Source organism: Petromyzon marinus, chromosome 26 (genome assembly GCF_048934315.1).
Source record: "Petromyzon marinus isolate PM22_M1 ecotype Great Lakes invasive population chromosome 26, UKy_Petmar_22M1.pri1.0, whole genome shotgun sequence".
NCBI lineage: Eukaryota > Metazoa > Chordata > Hyperoartia > Petromyzontiformes > Petromyzontidae > Petromyzon > Petromyzon marinus.
The window spans coordinates 8,390,351-8,411,250 of NC_133692.1; the positions used below are offsets into that span (position 1 = coordinate 8,390,351).

General features: G+C 42.2%; 1 protein-coding gene across 3 annotated transcripts in view; it reads right to left on the reverse strand.

Moving 5' to 3' along the window:
• CLCN7 (chloride voltage-gated channel 7) overlaps positions 1-20,900 on the reverse strand; it is a 39,641-nt gene that overhangs the window by 11,589 nt on the left and 7,152 nt on the right. For all 3 annotated transcript variants that reach the window (XM_032960876.2, XM_032960874.2, XM_032960875.2), the window contains 19 exons: positions 20,280-20,389; positions 18,588-18,668; positions 17,937-17,999; positions 17,663-17,746; positions 17,166-17,259; positions 16,979-17,043; positions 16,480-16,596; positions 14,758-14,812; positions 14,392-14,452; positions 11,698-11,839; positions 9,182-9,275; positions 7,848-8,014; positions 6,980-7,031; positions 5,395-5,522; positions 4,746-4,831; positions 2,739-2,880; positions 1,967-2,044; positions 1,100-1,276; positions 107-187 (listed from right to left, as the gene is read on the reverse strand). In XM_032960876.2, coding sequence (XP_032816767.1) covers positions 107-187; positions 1,100-1,276; positions 1,967-2,044; positions 2,739-2,880; positions 4,746-4,831; positions 5,395-5,522; positions 6,980-7,031; positions 7,848-8,014; positions 9,182-9,275; positions 11,698-11,839; positions 14,392-14,452; positions 14,758-14,812; positions 16,480-16,596; positions 16,979-17,043; positions 17,166-17,259; positions 17,663-17,746; positions 17,937-17,999; positions 18,588-18,668; positions 20,280-20,389 — 1,877 coding nt within the window. The remainder of the gene's footprint in view (positions 1-106; positions 188-1,099; positions 1,277-1,966; positions 2,045-2,738; positions 2,881-4,745; positions 4,832-5,394; positions 5,523-6,979; positions 7,032-7,847; positions 8,015-9,181; positions 9,276-11,697; positions 11,840-14,391; positions 14,453-14,757; positions 14,813-16,479; positions 16,597-16,978; positions 17,044-17,165; positions 17,260-17,662; positions 17,747-17,936; positions 18,000-18,587; positions 18,669-20,279; positions 20,390-20,900) is intronic.

Sequence of the window (20,900 nt, forward strand, 5' to 3'; positions counted from 1 at the left end):
CTGAGATATTACAAGATACAGCTCATTCTGAGTGATCAGGTTATATTTTAGTGCAGGGTTAAGCGTGATTGCGCAACAACACGCGGCACTCTGAATGACGCCTCACCCTGTTATCGCCGTTGCAAACCACCAGGTGGCGGAGCCCTAGCGCGCGGAACAGCTTGAAAATCCTGTGCAGCGACGCCTCCTAGAGACAGTGATTGGCAGACAGAGATAGCACCCACAGGCATTCTACATTCAACTCTCTCACATACCTGCCAACCCATACTGTTTAACTGTATTCTTGTACAGGGGAATTTAGTTTTCAACCGTTTCAATACGGGCAAAAATGCGTCTATGTGTTTCTCCCTTGTGATGGGACTTTGTAGGATGAACATTGATATTTATAAGGGCACGAGATGACCAATAAGGTCTGAATTGGTCTGTAATAAGGTAGGCACTGATAAAGGGTTGACAGGTATGGTCTTAGCTGTGCTGTCAGACAAGGCATTCATAATGTACCGTCCTTTATGAAGCTGGGACTTGTTAAGATATCACTTGCTACAGTTATTAGCTGTTGCCAGGAATCAAACTCACATGCAAGAATGCCATTGGAGCACCCCTTGACCCCAATGCTATTAGATGTAAAACTACTGCTACTCAATAATTTTAACGACCAGTTTCATTCATTGCTTGGACATTTCTCTATCCCTGCTGTAAATGGTGCACAGGGCAGACAAGCAAGACAATATGGGGCGAGGCCCTCATCCAGCTATAGCGTGCTCGCCACTTGTGGTAGAGGTTTACTGTTCGAATATGGCAGGCCTCCCTGGTTATTATTGCAGCGTATTAACCATACAAATAAGTGATGTCTGCTTTACAGTGGATGTTAAAGATCCCCTGACATCATTGGAAAAAGAGAAGCCCATTGGTCCAAATGTAGCTAATTAAAAAATACCCACAAACTACCCGATTGGGATTACACATAGCAACATCACTCCATACTGAAAGACTAAATTATCTGTCAAAAATAGCGCTTTGGTGAAAGCTATCCCTGTGCCAAAATAATGGCTCAAAAAGGAAATTTAGCAGACTATTATAATGGGAGGGAAGGCGGCACCTGTGGCACAGTGTACGGTGTGGGGTTCATGTAGCTCGAGAGGTCGACGGTGCACTCGCGCTCCTCCTCCGACACGTGTATCGACTGAATGGGTGGAAAGCGCGGGTACGCGTCCCGGAAGTCCTTCAGCGTCAGCCGGTGCCTGGGCTCACCCACGTCACTCCGCTCCATGAAGGCCTGCGCTCCTCGCGTCGGGAAGGCCGCGTGGGTCACTTCGGCTTGTGGCCTCCGACTTGGCAAAAACTGCATTTCTAATCTTAGCACACTCAGTCACCTGTTGTCTTTAAAGTCATTCTAAGTGCAATCGCTATAATGAGCTGCATACTTGCTAACCATGCTTGATTTTAAGTGGCAGGATGTCGATCCTTTTATCACATACCAATTTTAAAAGCAATGGATTAGCTTAGAAAACCAGTATGCGTTCAAAGGATTTTGAATTCAGAAGCATACCACTTAAATCGATCGGTAGAAATGGCAAGTATGCAGTTTGTTGTAACTAATAAATGCAAGTTTTCACACAAGGGAACATGCAAATGCACGTGAAAACATGCGCATGTAGAACTTGCACCTGTGCCCATTCATTCTAACAAGTGAGCCAAACTTGCTGGTATATAGTAAAGAGTTATTTTTTTTCTGAATAAGCTTTTTCCAAGTAATTCATTGCCAATTTTCCCAGAGGCTTCAAAGATTAATATGAAACATTAAAATGTGAAAAAAAATAGTCATACATTGGTTCAGGGTAAAGTTTCTGGTTTAGCAGGAGAGGCAATGAGGCTAAGTGGTGGTGGACTGCAGTGGCCACAGAAAAAGATGAGCACGTGTCAACACTTCTAAGTGCAACACCACAAGCAGTTGGAGAACACCCACCTTGTGTTTTAAAAGCACGATCAGCTGAGAACGCAGCATGAGCCCACGCAGCTTCCCAAAATCATCTGCGTCCCCCTGCTAAAACAAGAATAATCACACATATGTCAACAAAAACAGCCAATTCCCATCAATAAACCAGCGTGGACGCATTTCTGGAACTTTCCACATGTAAGAGCATTTGTTACATTGGTAGTATAATGGATATATAATAAACCGCAGTCTTAGAAATGTATAATTTAATTATGCAAATCTTCCCCAGTATTGGTGCCTTCCTGCTAAGCGAGGAACGCACATTAAGGTGCAATGCAAAAATAATGTTTTGTACTTTTTGGGTCTTTCGGTGTGACTTTACCGAAAGACCCAAAGAGTATGAATTCCTGCAGTCATGAAAGCTTTAAGTCACGATCCCACCAGTTCAGTTTAGTTCCAGCTGCTTTTGTATACAGGAGAGTCCCCAATAATGCGTTCCTGGAAACCCCATCGGAAACTGGATCATCGCAAATCAGACCCTATTTTCCCAGCCAGTAGAATCGGTATAAACATCACTTGCCTATGTTTTCCTTTTATCGGCCATATTTAACAGGGTTTAATAGGTAAAATTCCACGAAAGCCACTAAGAAAAACAAAAGCTCCACGCCAAGTCACATCGGAAACCAGACTGACTCTGTTCAAATGTGTTCGGAGTCATGTCGGAAAATGCGTCGTCAATAAAGTTTCTGCGTCGCAAATGGACCCACGAGATTATTGGTTGAGAACCAAAAAAAGTCGTCACCTCGTTTACGTTGACCACGTTTTCTCCCTCCTCCACTACGGGGAAGCCATTGTGGTTTGCCGTGTTGTCGCTGAGGATGTCCACGATGCGGCCCACTTGCTCAAAGCGCTTGAAGCAGACCACCGGGTGACTCATCACCTCGCTATACGCAGCAGCAGCAACACACATTAATAGGGCAGGAGGCATTGGTAAAGGACATCAGCTGTGTAAGGGAGAGATGTGGGATGAGAATGCCTGCAGAGTGGAACATGTGGATAAGCATGTATAATAACGATTTATTATAATAATGTGCAACTCTTTGCGAAGCCACTGCAACAACCCCCACATCATGTCCGAAGTGGGGGGTTGTTTGACAATATTTTACCACACTAGGAAGTGCAGGTTCGTAATGTCTGCCACGACCGGGAATTCTCTCTCCTCATAAGATCACATAGTAACTGAGTGAAACACAGAGTGCAGGAGGTGAAGGCAAAAAGGTATGTATGTATGTACATTGAACTTCTTTCGCACCGAACATAACCCAACCATGCTAATTGGAGGTGCGGGGAAGGACAACTAAACACAAAAAGCAGTTCTAAAGAAATGAGGTATGAATAAGGAACATGATGTGCGAGTGCAGTCGAGACAGCTGCTATTAGGATGGCCTTTCTGGAAGAGGGCAGATACTAAAAGGCTATCAGAGGAAGGATTGCCTTGGATACAGCAGCATTAAGTAAGAAAAAGGGCTACAGATAACAAAGATGAGTACAGAATTGAAGATGCTCACAAAAACATTCTAATGGAGGAAAGTTTTATATTCAGCAGACATGGACACTGAAACGAAGAGGTTAGAAGAATAAAACATTTTCAGATGTGGTTATGGTATCAGACAGAGAAAATCAGTTGAACTGAGTGAAAGAGTAACCAAAAGTGTAGGGCAAGCTTCAAGGGGACAGAAGTCTAATTTTGACAATTGAACAGCCAAATAATTTGATTTGGGGAGATTGCCAAGAAGGAAAAAAGGAAGGTGCTTCTCAACAACTTTAAGAAAGGGGTTGCTTATGCCAAAACGAAGAAGAATGTGCCAGATCGGACAGAAAGGCAGAACCTGAACCAAGAACCTACCTCTAAGCAGATAATTTTGGACCAATATATCTAGAAGGAACACTGAATATATAAATTACTTCACCTGTTGTATTGGAAGTAATGTTCAATCAGATAGATGACAACACAACACATGGGGACGATGAACAACAGCATCATCACGCACCAAATTCAATACAAGAGCACATCCCCCCACTGCCAACAACTCGTATAAACTATTGGCAAAAATTCAGTGCTTCAAGATAAGTTACTGGGCACAAAACTAACCAGTGTCCCTGCCAGTAGCTGCAAATCCATATGCACTTGGCTTTTGTGTAACAAAAGCACAGGGGACATCACATAGATGGCGCTTCCTTCCTGCATGAATACCAAGCCAGACAGAGCTTCGTTTGTATGCACACAGCACAGCCTGTGAGCAACGCAAGAGACCACATACAGTCTTAACAGATGTGCTAAAAAAAATAAACTTCTCATTTAAATACTGTCATTTGTGAGACAGGAGCAGAACTGGCTCACTCTGCATGTCTTTATTATGACATAACATGTTTACATTTTTCATAATTTTCCCCCAATATTATATTGATTGTGCTTGCCATGCCATGTCAATGTTGTGTCATGAGAGAAAGTATCCATTAATTGGTGACCGGCCTGAGACCATCAAATTACTTTGCTTGAAAACCCTGTTTAGTCAAAGGCAGCTACCTCTATTTCAACCAAGAATCTCAACGGTACCAGATCAATGCTCTAACTCTCAACCACCCAGTCAGCTCAATAGTTACGATAAAATTACTTGAAAATTGCGACCGCTAACAAGCTCGCAATTTAATAAAACACTGTTAAACAAATCCCGTTTCCAAATACAATAGCGACGGTCGCTTTGATGAGTGGGAGAAGAAACCACAGCCAGCAGGGTGATCGACTCACCTCGCCGTGAGGCTGTGAGATGTTGCGGGTGGCTCCCAGCCCATGAACGGCACACTCTGTAACTTGATATGGATGTCGTACAAACCCTGCAAACAGACAAGAGTCATGAGAATTAGTATGTGCTCCTGGCCATGGTCTCCTAAAAATGTACTCAACCGAAAGTGAGGTGTGTAACCATTCATTAATTTAAATACATTCTTCGCAGCATGATACATGCATTGAACTTGTGTGTAAAAAAGATAAAAATATATATAAATATTCATATATAAAACGGTTTGCCTATGGCCAAATCACCCAGAATGTGCTCAATTGCATCAGATCTCAGAAGCTATGCAAAGTTGAGCCTGCAATGTGCTTGGATAGGTGATTACCATGCATAAAAACCTGCAAGTTTACAGACACCCTGCTGGAGCTACTCACCCAACAAGCACCACAATGGCAAAAAAATCTATTCTCCAACTCAAGAGAATAAATGAGTTTCCTTTCTATTTCTAGCCTTCCTTGACCCGAGGGTTGGCCGCCGAAATCAACTAGCCTACCCCACTGGGCTCTCCCTTCGGCTAATCTTCCGAGTTGTTCCATACCGAGCCCTGTTCAAGCAACAAAGTCATAAATGAAAGGCTAACCCAGAAAATAATTCACAGCACACCTCAAAGCAGAAGTCCCCGACCCACTTGGCCATCATGAGCACGAGCATGATGGGCAGACCGTAGCTCACGTTCCCCGTCGCCTCCACCAGGATGACAGTGAGGCTCAGGGTCATCCGCACAATGCCACCTGTTCAACGGTACCCATAGCCAAAGGCACAAATGAATACAAAGACATACGGAAAAAGAAACATGCGTTCACCCATATGTGCATAACAGAATCTACACACACAGGATAACAAAGACAAAGATCCCCCGTAGGGACAAAGCAGACTATTGGGGCAAGTGCTGTTAGCGAGCACCTATGAAGGCCAGCACGGCACATGAGGAGGTGGATGGCCAGCACCACATCCGGTCACCTTTGTCTCCCAAGTAGTGATATTTACACACCGCACCAGGAACTCATTTGAGGCTAAGTCTACCTGGGGAAGGCCGAGAACTGTTTCAGATAACCGTCAATGGTGTTAGCTGTCAGCGGGAATCGAACTCGGGTGACTGGGTTCATAGCAGTGCTTTAACCACTGCGCGATTGCTCCCTAAGCACAGAATAACACACATTCATACACACACACACGATAGAAAATACAAACACACATATTGGTCCTGTGATAGGAATGCAATATCATGGACAAAGCTAAATGGAAGGCAATGATCACCGATGTCTTTATCCTTAACACAGATATAGGAATGTAGAATTCCACCAATGGAGACAAATGCTGCCCCATTTTCAAGTGAGTGAGAAAGCATTTTGACTTTTTGAATTATTGTTTATTTCAAATAACATCAAAAGCCTGCGTATTTCCCGTCTTATTGCAGGAGCACCTTGTAAACGGGAAACTTGAAAATCCGTATGGAGTGGTGTTATGCATGAAAGAGGACAGCCAATAAATAAATACCTCCATATGCTTTTACTGGCTTGCATAAAATGACCATTGCAAATGCTTTCATTAATATTCACAATACACTCCAAAGGAGAGTTGGAAAACGTATTCTCCAAGATGTATCTGAACAACACAGCATTCTTTTTTTTTCACAAAATAAATATGCCATGTAAAATTCACTTTTCCATTAACGTTAAAAGCACACTCTTGTCCTTTTGGGCTGGATGAAAGCCAGGCGACTTGCACAGCATTTTGAAGGCAATCAATATTAACAGGGCCATACAAAGGGCTGTGTTCAAATTGCATGCTTTGCACAGGGCATGCAGGATTAAAAATAAACATATCCGGGCACGACTTTAGTGTGTTCACGCTTGTGATACAAATTGGGAGGCATTGCGTGTGCCTGTGTCAGATGGCCTTAAGAGCACAGCAAAGATAAAATGCCGCTGGGGAGTAAAATATAGAATGTGTGAACATGTCATCCAGGCTGTTCTCTCTGCACACCAATTTAATTTCAATTAATCTTGAAAGATATCATAGAACCAACTCGAAATTAGCACCATTGTGCTGCACTGTGATGAGGTCCAGGCTTTCCTATTTCTGCCGAAAACAGACAAAAGCGGGCACTTAAGGCCGTTGTCCAGATGCACGTTTCCGATCCCAGTGATGCAAAGGAGATGCCAAGAGCTTGGATGGTTTCCCTTACCCAGCTGTGCAGCAGCTCCCATGAGGGCATACTTCCCCGGGTCGGCCCACGCCTGTGGAGGTTAAATACAGCTGTCTTATTGAGGGCAGTGCTTTTTGAACAATCCAGCTGATGCCTTTTGCCTTTCAAGTCATGCTAATGTATCACGTCGGTAAAGCAACTTGTTACAGCTGAGTAGCGAAACATAATTAAAGTGTCGCTGTCAATAGACATGTACATGACACAAACATTTCGTTTATGGAAATGCCCCCCACGTGCACGCAACTGCATTTAAACTGAGTATACTCAGGGTAGGAATTTTAAAAAAAGCATATCCACACAACTATAATAGGGTGCAGCAGTGGCACGGCTTGGCAGCTTGAGTAAGATTCCTGGACAAGGCTAACATCAGTGGCGAGCAATATCTGAACTGGTGAAGTATAGTCAAGGTACCCCCAACCAATACCATTTAACATTCCAAGTTTACTCGTGCTATGACAAGAGACAAAGAAATCTCCGATGCCAGAAAAAGTCCCTGAAAGATAACATGTCCCATCAAAGGGCTCGAATTCATAGTGCAAGCAGCATATCTCTATTATACCTTGCAGATTATTAATTAAATGGCAATTAAATTCGGCCAAAGTATGCAAAACGAAATATGATTTTTTTTAAGCCATTAACTTCCTACACTTGAGAACCCAGTGTAAGCAATAGCAGCTGAAACCTGGACTTAAAGTCAGGTTCTCAGCAATGTCGGCTGCACATTCCAACATACCGAATTAGTCCCCTGAACCAAACAGCCGGTCACATCACAAGACACATCACGACAGATCTACCAACACAAAACACAGCACAGAGACCCAACATCGTCAGGTACATGCGTACTCACGCCTTTGCTCATATAGGACAGGAAGATGCCAAAAAGACGGCCCCAGGCTGCACCCAGCAGCAGTGAGGGGATGAACACGCCACTGGACACGGCGAGGCCGTACGTCCAGCATGCCACCAGGAAGTAGCTCAGGCAGAAAAGGCCCAGAGTCACGGGGTTGTATGTGCCTGTCACCCGCAGAAGGAACGATGTCGCCAACACAGCAGGCGTTATTTTTTCTTTTTTTTTTGGTAATTTTCCCCCAATGTTATCCCGATTGTGCTATCAGAATCACATCATGAGAATCAGTACCCATTCAGAGATCTCTCACAGAACACTGAAACTCTTTCATGTTAGATAAAGGCCCACGGAAGTGGATATCAGAGCTACCTTTGAAATCCCTTTCGATGACGTCTGGCCCACACAATATAGGGATACACTTCCCCATCACCCGCTCTGGATTCGAACCTAGGTATGATGCCAGCTCAGCATTCTGCCCTATTGAGCCACCCAGGCACCACTGGTTTATTTTCAATCAAAGCTATAGCAATATATATAAAGCAGTGCTAACAAAAGACAGAAGCGAGGCTCTGGGTGCAATTCACAGGTCGGAGGGGAATTAAGGAGCCTGAAGGAGCACTCTATGTTATGTGTTTTCCATTTACTCTGCCAGAATGGAGCAATCCACCAACTTAAATTACCTTCCACCAACATGTGTAGCTTACTCTCTCTCTCTGTTTGTGGCATCACATTGGGTGTGCAGTTATGGCGTTTTAAGTACAACCATTGCCAACATGGTAATTTTTCACCGATTTGCATTTTTAGTCATTGGCCACCGTGTTTTAGTATCACACATAGCCAAGGGCAAAAGGTCATCATTGCCAATGGTGCTGTTGCCAAGACACCTTACCAAAATGTGCTTTTACGCAGGGCTTACTCACCGAATATTTTCCGGGTTGCTGGTAGACTCGAGTAAGCACGTGACTGGTAGCCACAGCCATAACAAGAGGTATACTAAATGTGGTGGGACAGGTGCGGAAATATTGTCTAGGTCGCAAACCCAGATAGACCCAGCTGAAAAGCAGCCCTGCATTCAAACAATGCAGCGCCAACTAAATACTCATTTTCATAAACGTTACACAACACACATCGTCGTATCTTATCATTCCAAACCATGACTTAGACAATCCCAGATGTAACTTTCTGCTAAATATAAGTGTTTACCACAAACAGAGCACAGAGAAAAATACAAGTGGTAAGTATTGGAAAAAAAAACACACGTGACATGAAATCATGTGGGAGAAATAAATAAGGCGGCGGCGATGTTCTGCCATGGTGGAGTGAGTTGTACAGACCAGGGGGGTCGTGGAACAGGCTACGGACGCTTTTCTCTGGGGTGTTGAAGAAGGTCGTCGCCATTGAGTTGTACTCCCCGTCATTGCAGAATAACTGTGGGAAAAAAAAAATTAGACGCTGTTGTCCAAATGTACCGAGGGAGAGGCAGGGCAGGAAGAATGGCTCATTGGGACAAAGACCAAGCCAGCCAACGAACCACATGTCTCAATTACTAGATGAAGTGTCATAATTGAAATAATGAATAAATTCCTCTATTGCTATTGTAATGCATGTAGAAATATATAATGGTATGAATCTATTGGGATGGAACAGTGGTTGTTACCTTGTGCTATGAACAACGTCACCACAGAGTTCAATTCCCGGTCACAGTTAACACCGGGGGCAAGTGATACAGTGAGGGAAAAAAGTATTTGATCCCCTGCTGATTTTGTACGTTTGCCCACTGACAAAGAAATGATCAGTCTTTAATTTTAATGGTAGGTTTATTTGAACAGTGAGAGACAGAATAACAACAAAAAAATCCAGAAAAACGCACGTCAAAAATGTTATGAATTGATTTGCATTTTAATAAGGGCAATAAGTATTTGACCCCTCTGCAAAACATGACTTAGTACTTGGTGGCAAAACCCTTGTTGGCAATCACAGAGGTCAGACGTTTCTTGTAGTTGGCCACCAGGTTTGCACACATCTCAGGAGGGATTTTGTCCCACTCCTCTTTGCAGATCTTCTCCAAGTCATTAAGGTTTCGAAGCTGACGTTTGGCAACTCGAACCTTCAGCTCCCTCCACAGATTTTCTATGGGATTAAGGTCTGGAGACAGGCTAGGCCACTCCAGGACCTTAATGTGCTTCTTCTTGAGCCACTCCTTTGTTGCCTTGGCCGTGTGTTTTGGGTCATTGTCATGCTGGAATATCCATCCACGACCCATTTTCAATGCCCTGGCTGAGGGAAGAAGGTTCTCACCCAAGATTTGACGGTACATGGCCCCGTCCATCGTCCCTTTGATGCGGTGAAGTTGTCCTGTCCCCTTAGCAGAAAAACACCCCCAAAGCATAATGTTTCCACCTCCATGTTTGACGGTGGGGATGGTGTTCTTGGGGTCATAGGCAGCATTCCTCCTCCTCCAAACACGGCGAGTTCAGTTGATGCCAAAGAGCTCCATTTTGGTCTCATTTGACCACAACACTTTCACCCAATGGTCCTCTGAATCATTCAGATGTTCATTGCAAACTTCAGACGGGCATGTATATGTGCTTTCTTGAGCAGGGGGACCTTGTGGGCGCTGCAGGATTTCAGTCCTTCACGGCGTAGTATGTTACCAATTGTTTTCTTGGTGACTATGGTCCCAGCTGCCTTGAGATCATTGACAAGATCCTCCCATGTAGTTCTGGGCTGATTTCTCACCGTTCTCATGATCATTGCAACTCCATGAGGTGATATCTTGCATGGAGCCCCAGGCCGAGGGAGATTGACAGTTCTTTTGTGTTTCTTCCATTGTGAAAAATCGCACCAACTGTTGTCACCTTCTCACCAAGCTGCTTGGCAAAGGTCTTGTAGCCCATTCCAGCCTTGTGCAGGTCTACAAACTTGTCCCTGACATCCTTGGAGAGCTCTTTGGTCTTGGCCATGGTGGAGAGTTTGGATTCTGATTGATTGATTGCTTCTGTGGACAGGTGTCTTTTATACAGGTAACAAGCTGAGATTAGGAGCACTTCTTTTAAGAGTGTGCTCCTAATCTCAGCTCGTTACCTGTATAAAAGACACCTGGGAGCCAGAAATCTTTCTGATTGAGAGGGGGTCAAATACTTATTTCCCTCATTAAAATGCAAATCAATTTATAACATTTTTGACATGCGTTTTTCTGGATTTTGTTGTTGTTATTCTGTCTCTCACTGTTCAAATAAACATACCATAAAAATTATAGACTGATCATTTCTTTGTCAGTGGGCAAACATACAAATTCAGCAGGGGATCAAATACTTCACTGTATCTGTACCAGTTCTGCGCACCCCCTTCACCAACCCACACTGACTCGTGTTGCTGTATGGTCAGCAACCCCATGACTGACAACATGGAGATGCCTTGAGCCAGAAGTGGATTGACAAAGGATTTTAAATTGAATTGATTGAATTGAATTATTTTAATGTAGTATGATATATATAATCTAGTGGTAGAACCACAAATGTATTTTAACTCATAGATTTTTAAATTCACAATTTAATACTGCACTGTGAGCAAAACAATTAATTTCAAAGGATGAACCGATGGATCATTGAATATAATTTGCATCATCACTACCACCACTATCACCATGTACCTTTGGGAACCGTTATGAATGAGCGTTTTCTAGCAAAAGTGTAAACGCTTCACATGTACAAGTGAGCACTGCAGACAGGCATACATGAACCCATGCGGTGCACAGTCATTCATCAATATTGCCCACTTGTGGAATAGCATGGCATGGCAATTAGAGAGGCAGTGAACAGCCGAGCGAGAGACGGGAATATATGCGTACCTGCAAGGTGTAATCCGCGCTCTTGTCCTCGCCAAGAGGCTGACAGTCGTTGGAGAAGTATATCATGGTGAAGGAGACAACGGCTGTGACGGTTGCCACTAGCATGGCCTCCAACACCTGCTGCGCAGGCCGATGAATGTACCTGAACGACAGCGAACAAACAACAAAGCGCAATTTCGATTTAAAGCTTTCGTGACTGCAAGGATTCATCTTCTTTGGTTCTTTCGGTAAAGTCACGTAGAATGAGAATAAAATAGAATTTTATCGTGTTATTTTATTTTATCAATTTATTATTTTATTCTCATTCTACGTGACTTTACCGAAAGAACCAAAGAAAACAAAGCGCAAGCTCAGAGCCATGCTTTTTCACTGGAGGCTGTGCAGTCAAAACATCTAACTTGTTAAACAAGTTCAAAAAAAATCGTGCACATACATGAATTCCGTAAAAGTTTCCCAAAAAGGGTTTTACATCAGAAGTATCTAATTCGCAGTACATAAGTCAACGGGCAGGTGTCAAGGTAAAACATGTTTGGATATTTGAAGTTCTTTTGCTCTGGTTTGTATATCCAAGTATTGGGTAACCCTGTTATCATTTTGGCTGGTTTGCAATCAGGTAAGTCCCTAATAGGAACACTAATTTACAGTACACTTTGCTTCATATTGGATAATCTTTAAAAGCATTATCACACACTCTGGTTAGAAACGGAGATTACCTTAGTTGGAAAGCATTCGGAAAAAGCTATTCTGCCACAATTTGTTCTCATGAATACCCAAAAAATTGCAGGATTTTCTGTAAACTAATTTCAGTGATTGAACAAGAATCCTGTACCATAGCTATTACTTTAACCCTTTTTGATCCACGTCGTCATTGGAAATATCGCCATGGCACTGAGAAAAATATGTTTGGCTTCAAATTCACGTAACATTACTATCAGATCTTCGTAGCAATCACCACCATCAATGATCGCCCCTTTTCCCACAACCAAAAGGACAGGCGTGAAGTGTGCAAATCATTCAATATTCTTAGTAATTATCTGCAATTATGAACACAACCAACAAAAGCCATAAGCATAGTGTGCAAGTGCATTTTATACCCTGGTTTTGGATATACGAACCTCTAAATGCATTAAGCATGTGTGTGCATGCAACCACTGCCTGATTAGCTCCACAGGCTTTTCTCCTTATTCAAATGTGCCAAACAAAGCAGGCTTCCGATTACTTTAAAAGTTTCTTCTTTTTCACGGCTGCAAAAATAGATCTCATCCACTAAAATTTGTCGAAAGAATTTGACTTCTTTCACTTATTAAAAGGAAATGAAGATGAACGGTATGAACTAAACACATGTGATGGTAGTATTATTCCAGTAAGGAGTCTCAAAAAAGGAAAAAAAAACACATGCCCTTGGACTGTTACATGCAACAGATGCTCAGGAGAAGAAGAAATTAAATAATTATTTTCCACCCCAAAGAGGGAAGAATGTTCTCGGTGATCTCAACAAATCTTCTACCCGGGGATGTCTGATATATACACTTTTTTGTGACTGGGTTTCTCATCTGCAGTATAGTACGTGGTCTTGTTGCTGTGCACACATGGGAAGGATAGGAGTTCCGGTTGATCCAATTCTTAAGAAAACCGAAGTAAATAAAAAAATAAATGCATGTAAAAAAATAACCCAAGAGAGCATCTCCGAGTATAAAGCCTTTCACATTTCAGAGGGTTACTGCATTGGGTTGTTTATTCATTTGTGTTGGCAATTTGGGAGGGAACGAGGGATACCTGGAGAAAACCAACACATACGAGGGGTAACACTCAGCACTGCCATCTCCCAGCCACCTCACAGCCTCAATGCCTACAACACCTGGCAAGCAATGGTAGACACCCATCCAAGTAATATCCAGGCTCAAGTTTGCTTCGCTTCTGAGGTCTAGGATCAAGTACATTAAGGGAATTTTGGGTGTAACCTCCATGACCTTCAAAAAAAAGGCAACAAAAACCAACCTAACCATACTACCAGTATATTCTTGGTTCTTTCGGTAAAGTCACGTAGAAGGGAAACAATAAAATTATTAAAATATAAAACAATACAATTCTCACGACGTTTCGACTGCAACACAAGCAATCATCATCAGGTGTGAAAAACCACAGCAAGAAAATGTATTGCTTTGGTTTTCACACCTGATGATTGCAAAAAAAACCACAGCAAGAAATTTCACACCTGACGATGATTGCTTGTGTTGCAGTCGAAACGTCGTGAGAATTTTATTGTTTTATATTTGTATTATTTTATTGTTTCCCTTCTACGTGACTTTACCGAAAGAAGCAAGAATATGAATGCCTGCAGTCACTTGAAAGCTTTAAATCAAAACATACTACCAGTGTGCACATACACAAGCATTTGTAGCATTACCAAAATAAACAAGGGCTTGTGCTGCTGTGCTATTTAAAATTGATTGCAAGCTAAAATCTACACAGCATGTCATCTGATCAGTATGTACAGACACTGTGGCAATGCAAGCATCTGCCTTTCCTCAGTGTACAGCCACCAGACAATATCGAATAACACACATAACAATCTCTCGATATATTCAGATATCAACGACGTACAGCGTGCCATGAAAGCATAGAGCCTGCAGTTAGTAATTTAATGCGATTGGGTCTTGCAGTGAGTGTCTATGTATCAGAACACCACCTTACCGGATCCTGAGAACTGTCAGCCAATAGTTGAGGAAATTGAACAAGGCTCCCAAAAGACCTCCTGCAGAGGAACACGGGGAGATAGTTTTACACCGGACATACCATCCTACAAAAGTTTAGTGGCATACATTTAGATTTGTGAGTTTAATGTATTCAGTCAACAGCTGCAATTTAATGTGCAGTGTGCGTTGAGACATTGTAAATTAAAAAAAACAAGACATTTTGGAAGTAAATATTTGTCCACCGATCTTTAAAATGCTATTGTTAAGTAGCTAATTTGTATAGACGCATATATTTGCTTACAAGAGCTCTATCCTGGTTAAAACTAGCAACTTAATGACATGCACAGATGTGATTATGCCTTACCAAAGACACCCATGATCAGAAATAAGGGAATTTCATAAATGTAGTACGCAATGCCCTATAGGGGCGAAAAACACATGTACACACAAAGAGGTTACAATGAAAATTTCATCAAAATTGCTCACTTTTAAATTGTTGTGTCAGGAGTAAAAGTGACGTCCTTCTCAAATTAGGATTGAGGCATTGGTGCTCATCTCTTGTTTACAGCCCTGGGCCAGTGGTGGAAATTCTACTTCCCTCTGACAGGATCTAGTCTCTCCATAGGATGACCACCTTGGAGTTCCCCACAAAGCGGTACTCATTCTATCGACTTCAGAGAATGATGGGCTGAGTCACCCCCACCCCACCCCAGATATTAACTTGCTGCTTTTTTGATTGCGAGCCACTCCCTCTACCACTGAACCACCTGTCCGATTTTTTTGTGTATGCAGAGTATATCTTGCAAGCCTGGTCTAGCCTCTCATTTGTGTTCCAATAGCATATGGTTGGGACAATATGGGCTTGGTGGTGTTATGGTATACCAGTCAGCACTGGGGAGGTGAGAAGTCAAGGCTGCTGCCTTTGAATTTGTGTGTGTGTGGCCTAAGTTAACGGCCCTTCAGCTGCTGTGCAGGCCGTTTTTATCACTCACTGACAGATGGGGGGGCTGATTTACTTGTGCATATTTGCTCGCGAACCCTTCATGGGGTCTGTTGGATTTTCCCTGTGGAGTACTTTATAGCTGAGAAGAGATTGGGTCACGTGTCATGGAAAGCCCCGGCTTTGTCAGGGACCATTAAACAAGAAATCTGGCTAGAATTTGTCACTGTGTATTATTACCACCACCCGTTTAACTGAGTAGCGCATACAGAGCATGGCATTTATCTGCTGTACCAATATGAATCTTGGTGATCTGCCATGAAATTTCATAAAATGCAAGTGTCTTCTCATTATCTGTATTTTAATTTATTTTATCAGATTTTTGCGAGACATGGAGCCATTCAAATCCTAACCCACCACGATTCAATTAATTATCAATATTCAGTCACAATTTGATACTTTGAAAAATCATTTGCTTATTCTTATTTGTTTCTCCTTAAAATGTGTACAGTTTTGTTTACTCAAGAAGCCTCAATATCAGATGAGTGTATAGTTTGCTTATAAGTTGCAGAAATAATAAATCGTCCAGCCTTACATGCACATCGATGTGTGTACTGTGAACGTTAAAAACTATTGTAGTTGATGAATCAACAAACCATTACATTGCTAATTTTAACAGAATAATGCCCCAATGTTCTGTAGCAATGGTTCCCAAGCACTGGACCCACGGATCACAGTCAACTCTAAAAAAATGCTTGCTGGACCACTATTGAGCAAAATATAGGGTCCATAATACAGGTTTTAGATCGCATAAACTAAAATGTGTCGTTAAACCTGCTCCCACCCGACACAGCCAATTAGTAAGGTGCGTCACGTAAACAGAAAATGTCAATTCGTAACTAGTACACAACATTTATAATCTGAGTGTTAAACCAAAATATACCGTGTTTTGCAAAATAAATCACATTTGGATTAGTTCCTTTTTCCCCTTTTTGTGGTGCCAATTCCCATGGCCAAAGCAGATCACCAGTGGTCTGAGGACCACAGGTTGGGAAACGTTGATCTATACACAAAGGTTATACAGTAAACAACATTTCTCAGAAAAGGGCAATCCTGTAATTGAGTAATTGTGAGGGCGTGTCTAACCGTGGATTCGAATGCTCCAAAGTTGATGAGACCAGGGTAGGACAGCTCACCCAGGTGGTTATGGTACCAACTCAAGACAAAGTTCAGCGTGAACGTGGATATGACGGAGGCAAAGAACTGGGGGGGGGGGGGGTGGGCAGACCACACAACACACACACACAACAACCACAACTAGTGAGGAGCTGGACATGTGAAAGAAGTTGTTACTCTTGTTTGTGTTATGACAGGCAAATATACATTATTACAATCAACAGACTTTGCAACAGGCACTCATCGAATCAAGAGTGGCTCTCAATATCGTTGCATCATGCAGATGCACTCACAAAGTAGAAGTGGTGCATAAGCGATTGTCTGTATCAACGGGTTTCAGGTATGCTCAGAAAAAAAACATTTCAACATCCACCTACAACACAAATATCCCCGTGGGGGAAACTAAAAAGAATAGTAGACAAATCCAGCGAGAGGATATTCCTTTAAGTGCAGCCCTTGCAGAGCTTACAATTCTCCAGGTGAGGTATTGATTCCAGAAGGAAGCCCCCTCTTCCAGACTGAAGAGAACACCACCTGCATGCAAAGAAATCTGGCTTACTGGAAACCACCGGTGAACCAAAACAGACGGCGAAAAACAAAGAGGAATCGAACGAGGAAGTCAGGCTAAGTAGTGAATGCGTGGTGAGAGAGCTCACCGACAGGCGCGCCAAAAGCAGCTGACACTCCTGCAGCTGCGCCAGCTGATACAAAGTCTCGTTTCTCTGTATCTCGTCGAAAGTACTCCAGGACCTGATGATGAGGAAACCGTATGCATCGGTAAATTAACAATTATATCGGGTTCACACGTTTTGTGTTCATGAATGCACAATTATAAAACATTGTTTATAAATGTTTGTGATTTTACTTTTTTATAAAGTGTCTATATTTTGTTTTTGAAATTAGAATTTGGTCTGCAGTCACCCTCACTAAATATTTATCTATAATTCCCCTTTTTGTGGTGCCCAGAAATGTATTGCATGAGAAGTGCATTATAAATAATAATTTATTAAAATGACTACAAACAACAGCCAAACTAAGTTCCTTGTTACACTGCAGTCTATTTTCTGTCGAGGCAATACTCAATGTTTTTTTTTTAGACACATACCTGGAATGTGTTATACGACTGTGCACCCATAAGTATTGTGTGGCTCACCTTGAAGTCCTTCTTCAATGTTGTGGAGCGACCCTGAGAGACCCCTGCTGCTATCACAGCACCCGAGTGGATCATTGGCCCTTCCTGGTTGAGGAAGTGATCAAAGGCACAGTGGGAGAAATACATTGCAATGGGAGAAATAACAACCACATACAGCGCTTTCCTCGAATTAAAGGCACAACACGCACGTGTTACTGAATATGAAATGCGATGCCAGGCAGGAGGTCAGAACTTGAAGAGAAACCGTTGGTTCCTTTGAGGCCAAACAACGTACCTTACCAACGGCAAGACCCCCAGCCACAGAGCAGATGACTCCGAGGACTTTCACCACCAGTGTCTGCAGCAGTGCAACACAGACACATTGCATCCACACCACCAGCTAGACCAACACCAACAAAACCACTTGGCTACTCTAATGTATCCAACGAACATCTAGAACAGGGGTATGGAAGCTTTTCCTTATTGAGGATCTAATTTGACTTGACTTTCAAATAGGTTTGACGGACCACACATTAGTTGCCAAACTTTTATCACAATAGGACTGTATGCATTGACTGTTTGCCCACAACTACTTGAAAGACAAGCGTGATAAAATTAGTGTGGTTACCAGATCAAACATATCTTCCTCTTCTACCAGATTAGTGACTAAGATGCTTGCAGTGACAGACACATATCGCTTACAGGCCGTTTCCTTGTGGTAGGCCGTAGGTGGCGTAGGCTCAATGAATCGAAGACGTGGTCCATTTGAAATGAAGTTACTGGTTAGATAATGGCCCGTGGACTGTAAATTACCAACCCGTACCTAGGGTTGGGACAATAATTTTTCATACAGAGTATGTCGCCTAAGGCGACAGTTAAGTTGTATAAGATTGAGTGGTTGATGTGAAATCAGCATTGTCCAGGTACAACATTCATCAAGAAGCACCTTTAGTCTGACCACATGTGGGATCTTCACTCCATTGAGGTAGCATTTGATTTGAGGGATGCCACTCCCTGCTGCCACGGGCTGTTGAAAAATGGAAGATGTACTGTGGTGTTAGTTTGTCAGTTAGTGACTTTCTTCATTGCTCAAGCATACTTCCCAGTGCTAGTTACTGTTTGAGGACACAAAATAATTATCAGCATCATTGTGGAGAAAATAAGTCACACAATAAATAAGCAGACAATGTCTCCTTCATATATGTCCCTCCACGTAAAAGTCTATCATAATAATAATAACTGTTGCTCGTTCCATAAACCACAAGGCCTTCAGGAAGTAAATAATTTGAGCAACATTGGTTCAAAACAAGCAAATTCTGGACCGTTTGTCATCAGCCTGCTTGAGTCAAAATCAATACTAGCTGAGGAAGTTACCCAATACCTATAACCAGTAGTGACAAAGAGTAAAATGTCCTTGTGATAAACCTCCAGCTTCCCTTTCCTCAAACACAGCTACAACGCCTTCCAATCATCCAGAATAATGCCACGAGACAATCTTTTTACCTCCAGAAATTATCCCAAATTACACAAATTATTTGTTTTAAACTTACACTGGCTACCATTCAAATACATAATACATTTTAAAATAATCATATTAACATACAAAGCAATCCACAACCAAGCTCCACCTTGCAGCAGAAACCTCATACAGAGCAAGCAAAACAACAGATCTCTACTTCACTCTTCAACCCAAACACTCCTCCTCCAAACACCAACAACCAAAAAAACAAAATAATTTGGGTTGAACAGATCTTTCTTATTTGCAGCACCACGCCTCTGGAACAACCTCCCTGAAGCAAACCTGCACACTCGACTCCATCACTACATTCAAGTCACAACTAAAAACACATCTCATTGCACTTGCATAGACAACTTGCTTTTGGTTTTATATTTTTAACTAAAGTGTATATTGTACATTTTTCTCATTGTATATACATTTTCTATTTTTGTGTTTATGAGTACGATCATTAATGCAATGGCCCTTTGCGTGGCTGATTTGTGCCAGAAAGGCACCACGTGTTCAAGAAAAATTAAAATTGACTTGACTTTAAAATATCTTGGCATTGACTTTCAATAATAAACAGTATAATTCGCATGCCTATTTCAATCCACAACAGGATGAAGGCCTCCCTGAAGGGTTATTTGACCATACACCACCACACTGGTGAGTGCAGGTTAGCAATGACCGGTTCAGATTATTATTCGCCACTGCTGCTAGTCACAGCCAGGGATCAATCTCAGGTGGCTGGGTTCATAACGACGTGTGTGTGAACCACTATGCCGATGCTCCACCTTGCTTTGCATTATGGGCAATTTAAGTCGCCGTGGCCTGACAAAATCACCCATAATGCACATGATTCCATCGCACCTGGGAAACTAAGTAACGTTGAGCCGTGATACTGATTGCATGGGATAATCATCAAGCACAAAATATGTGCAGAAAGTATTGTGGTTAGTATAGAAAAGTGCAACAAAATCCACTGCTGTGTAGTATGGTCAAAGAGTCCTCACTGCCTGCCTGGTGTTGGGAGCCCCTCGTCCAGCAGTGGATTTAGAAACAGTGCTGCGCATGTACAAACCACTGTGAAACTTAATACAATTGTTTTGTGTAAATGGTAAAATAGATAAGGCGCCTTACCTCTCCAAAAGCAACCAAGATAGAGCCCACCATTACAATCCCAGCATTCATCGCTGCCCAAATCACCATGGAGACAGACAGGCCTCCATCTGCTGTAAATGTGTCAATGTCTGAGTTTGTGGTCAGGAACCATGTACCACCACAGGATAAAAAGACAAAACGTTTGCGCAATAATTCAAATTTCCATGCTATGTCTCAAAGGCAAGATATGAAACTCTACAACAACCACAGTGAGAATAGCTTGTAAGTTACATTTTAAGTGTTTTAACTTTGATAAATTAATAAAACTTCAAAAGCACATGAATCCGAAATATTAAATCATGCTTGATCATTTAATGTAAAATGTGGGCTCACTGGCACATTTTTTTTAAGTTGTACCACTAGTTAGCTTTAAATGTCACAGCTTTCCATCTGTATTAATAAAAAAAATGTTAAAGCCTCTGCAAACCGTATCTTATGAGAAGCAAATAAAAGATACGTTGAAAAAACAGCCTTCAACTCTAAAAGAAAAAAAAGCAGTTACCTGTCCAGTTTGTCCTGTTATAGCTACACATACAACATAAACCACACATTTATAACTTGCACATACCATGCAATCTCTTGCAATGAAATATGCAAACC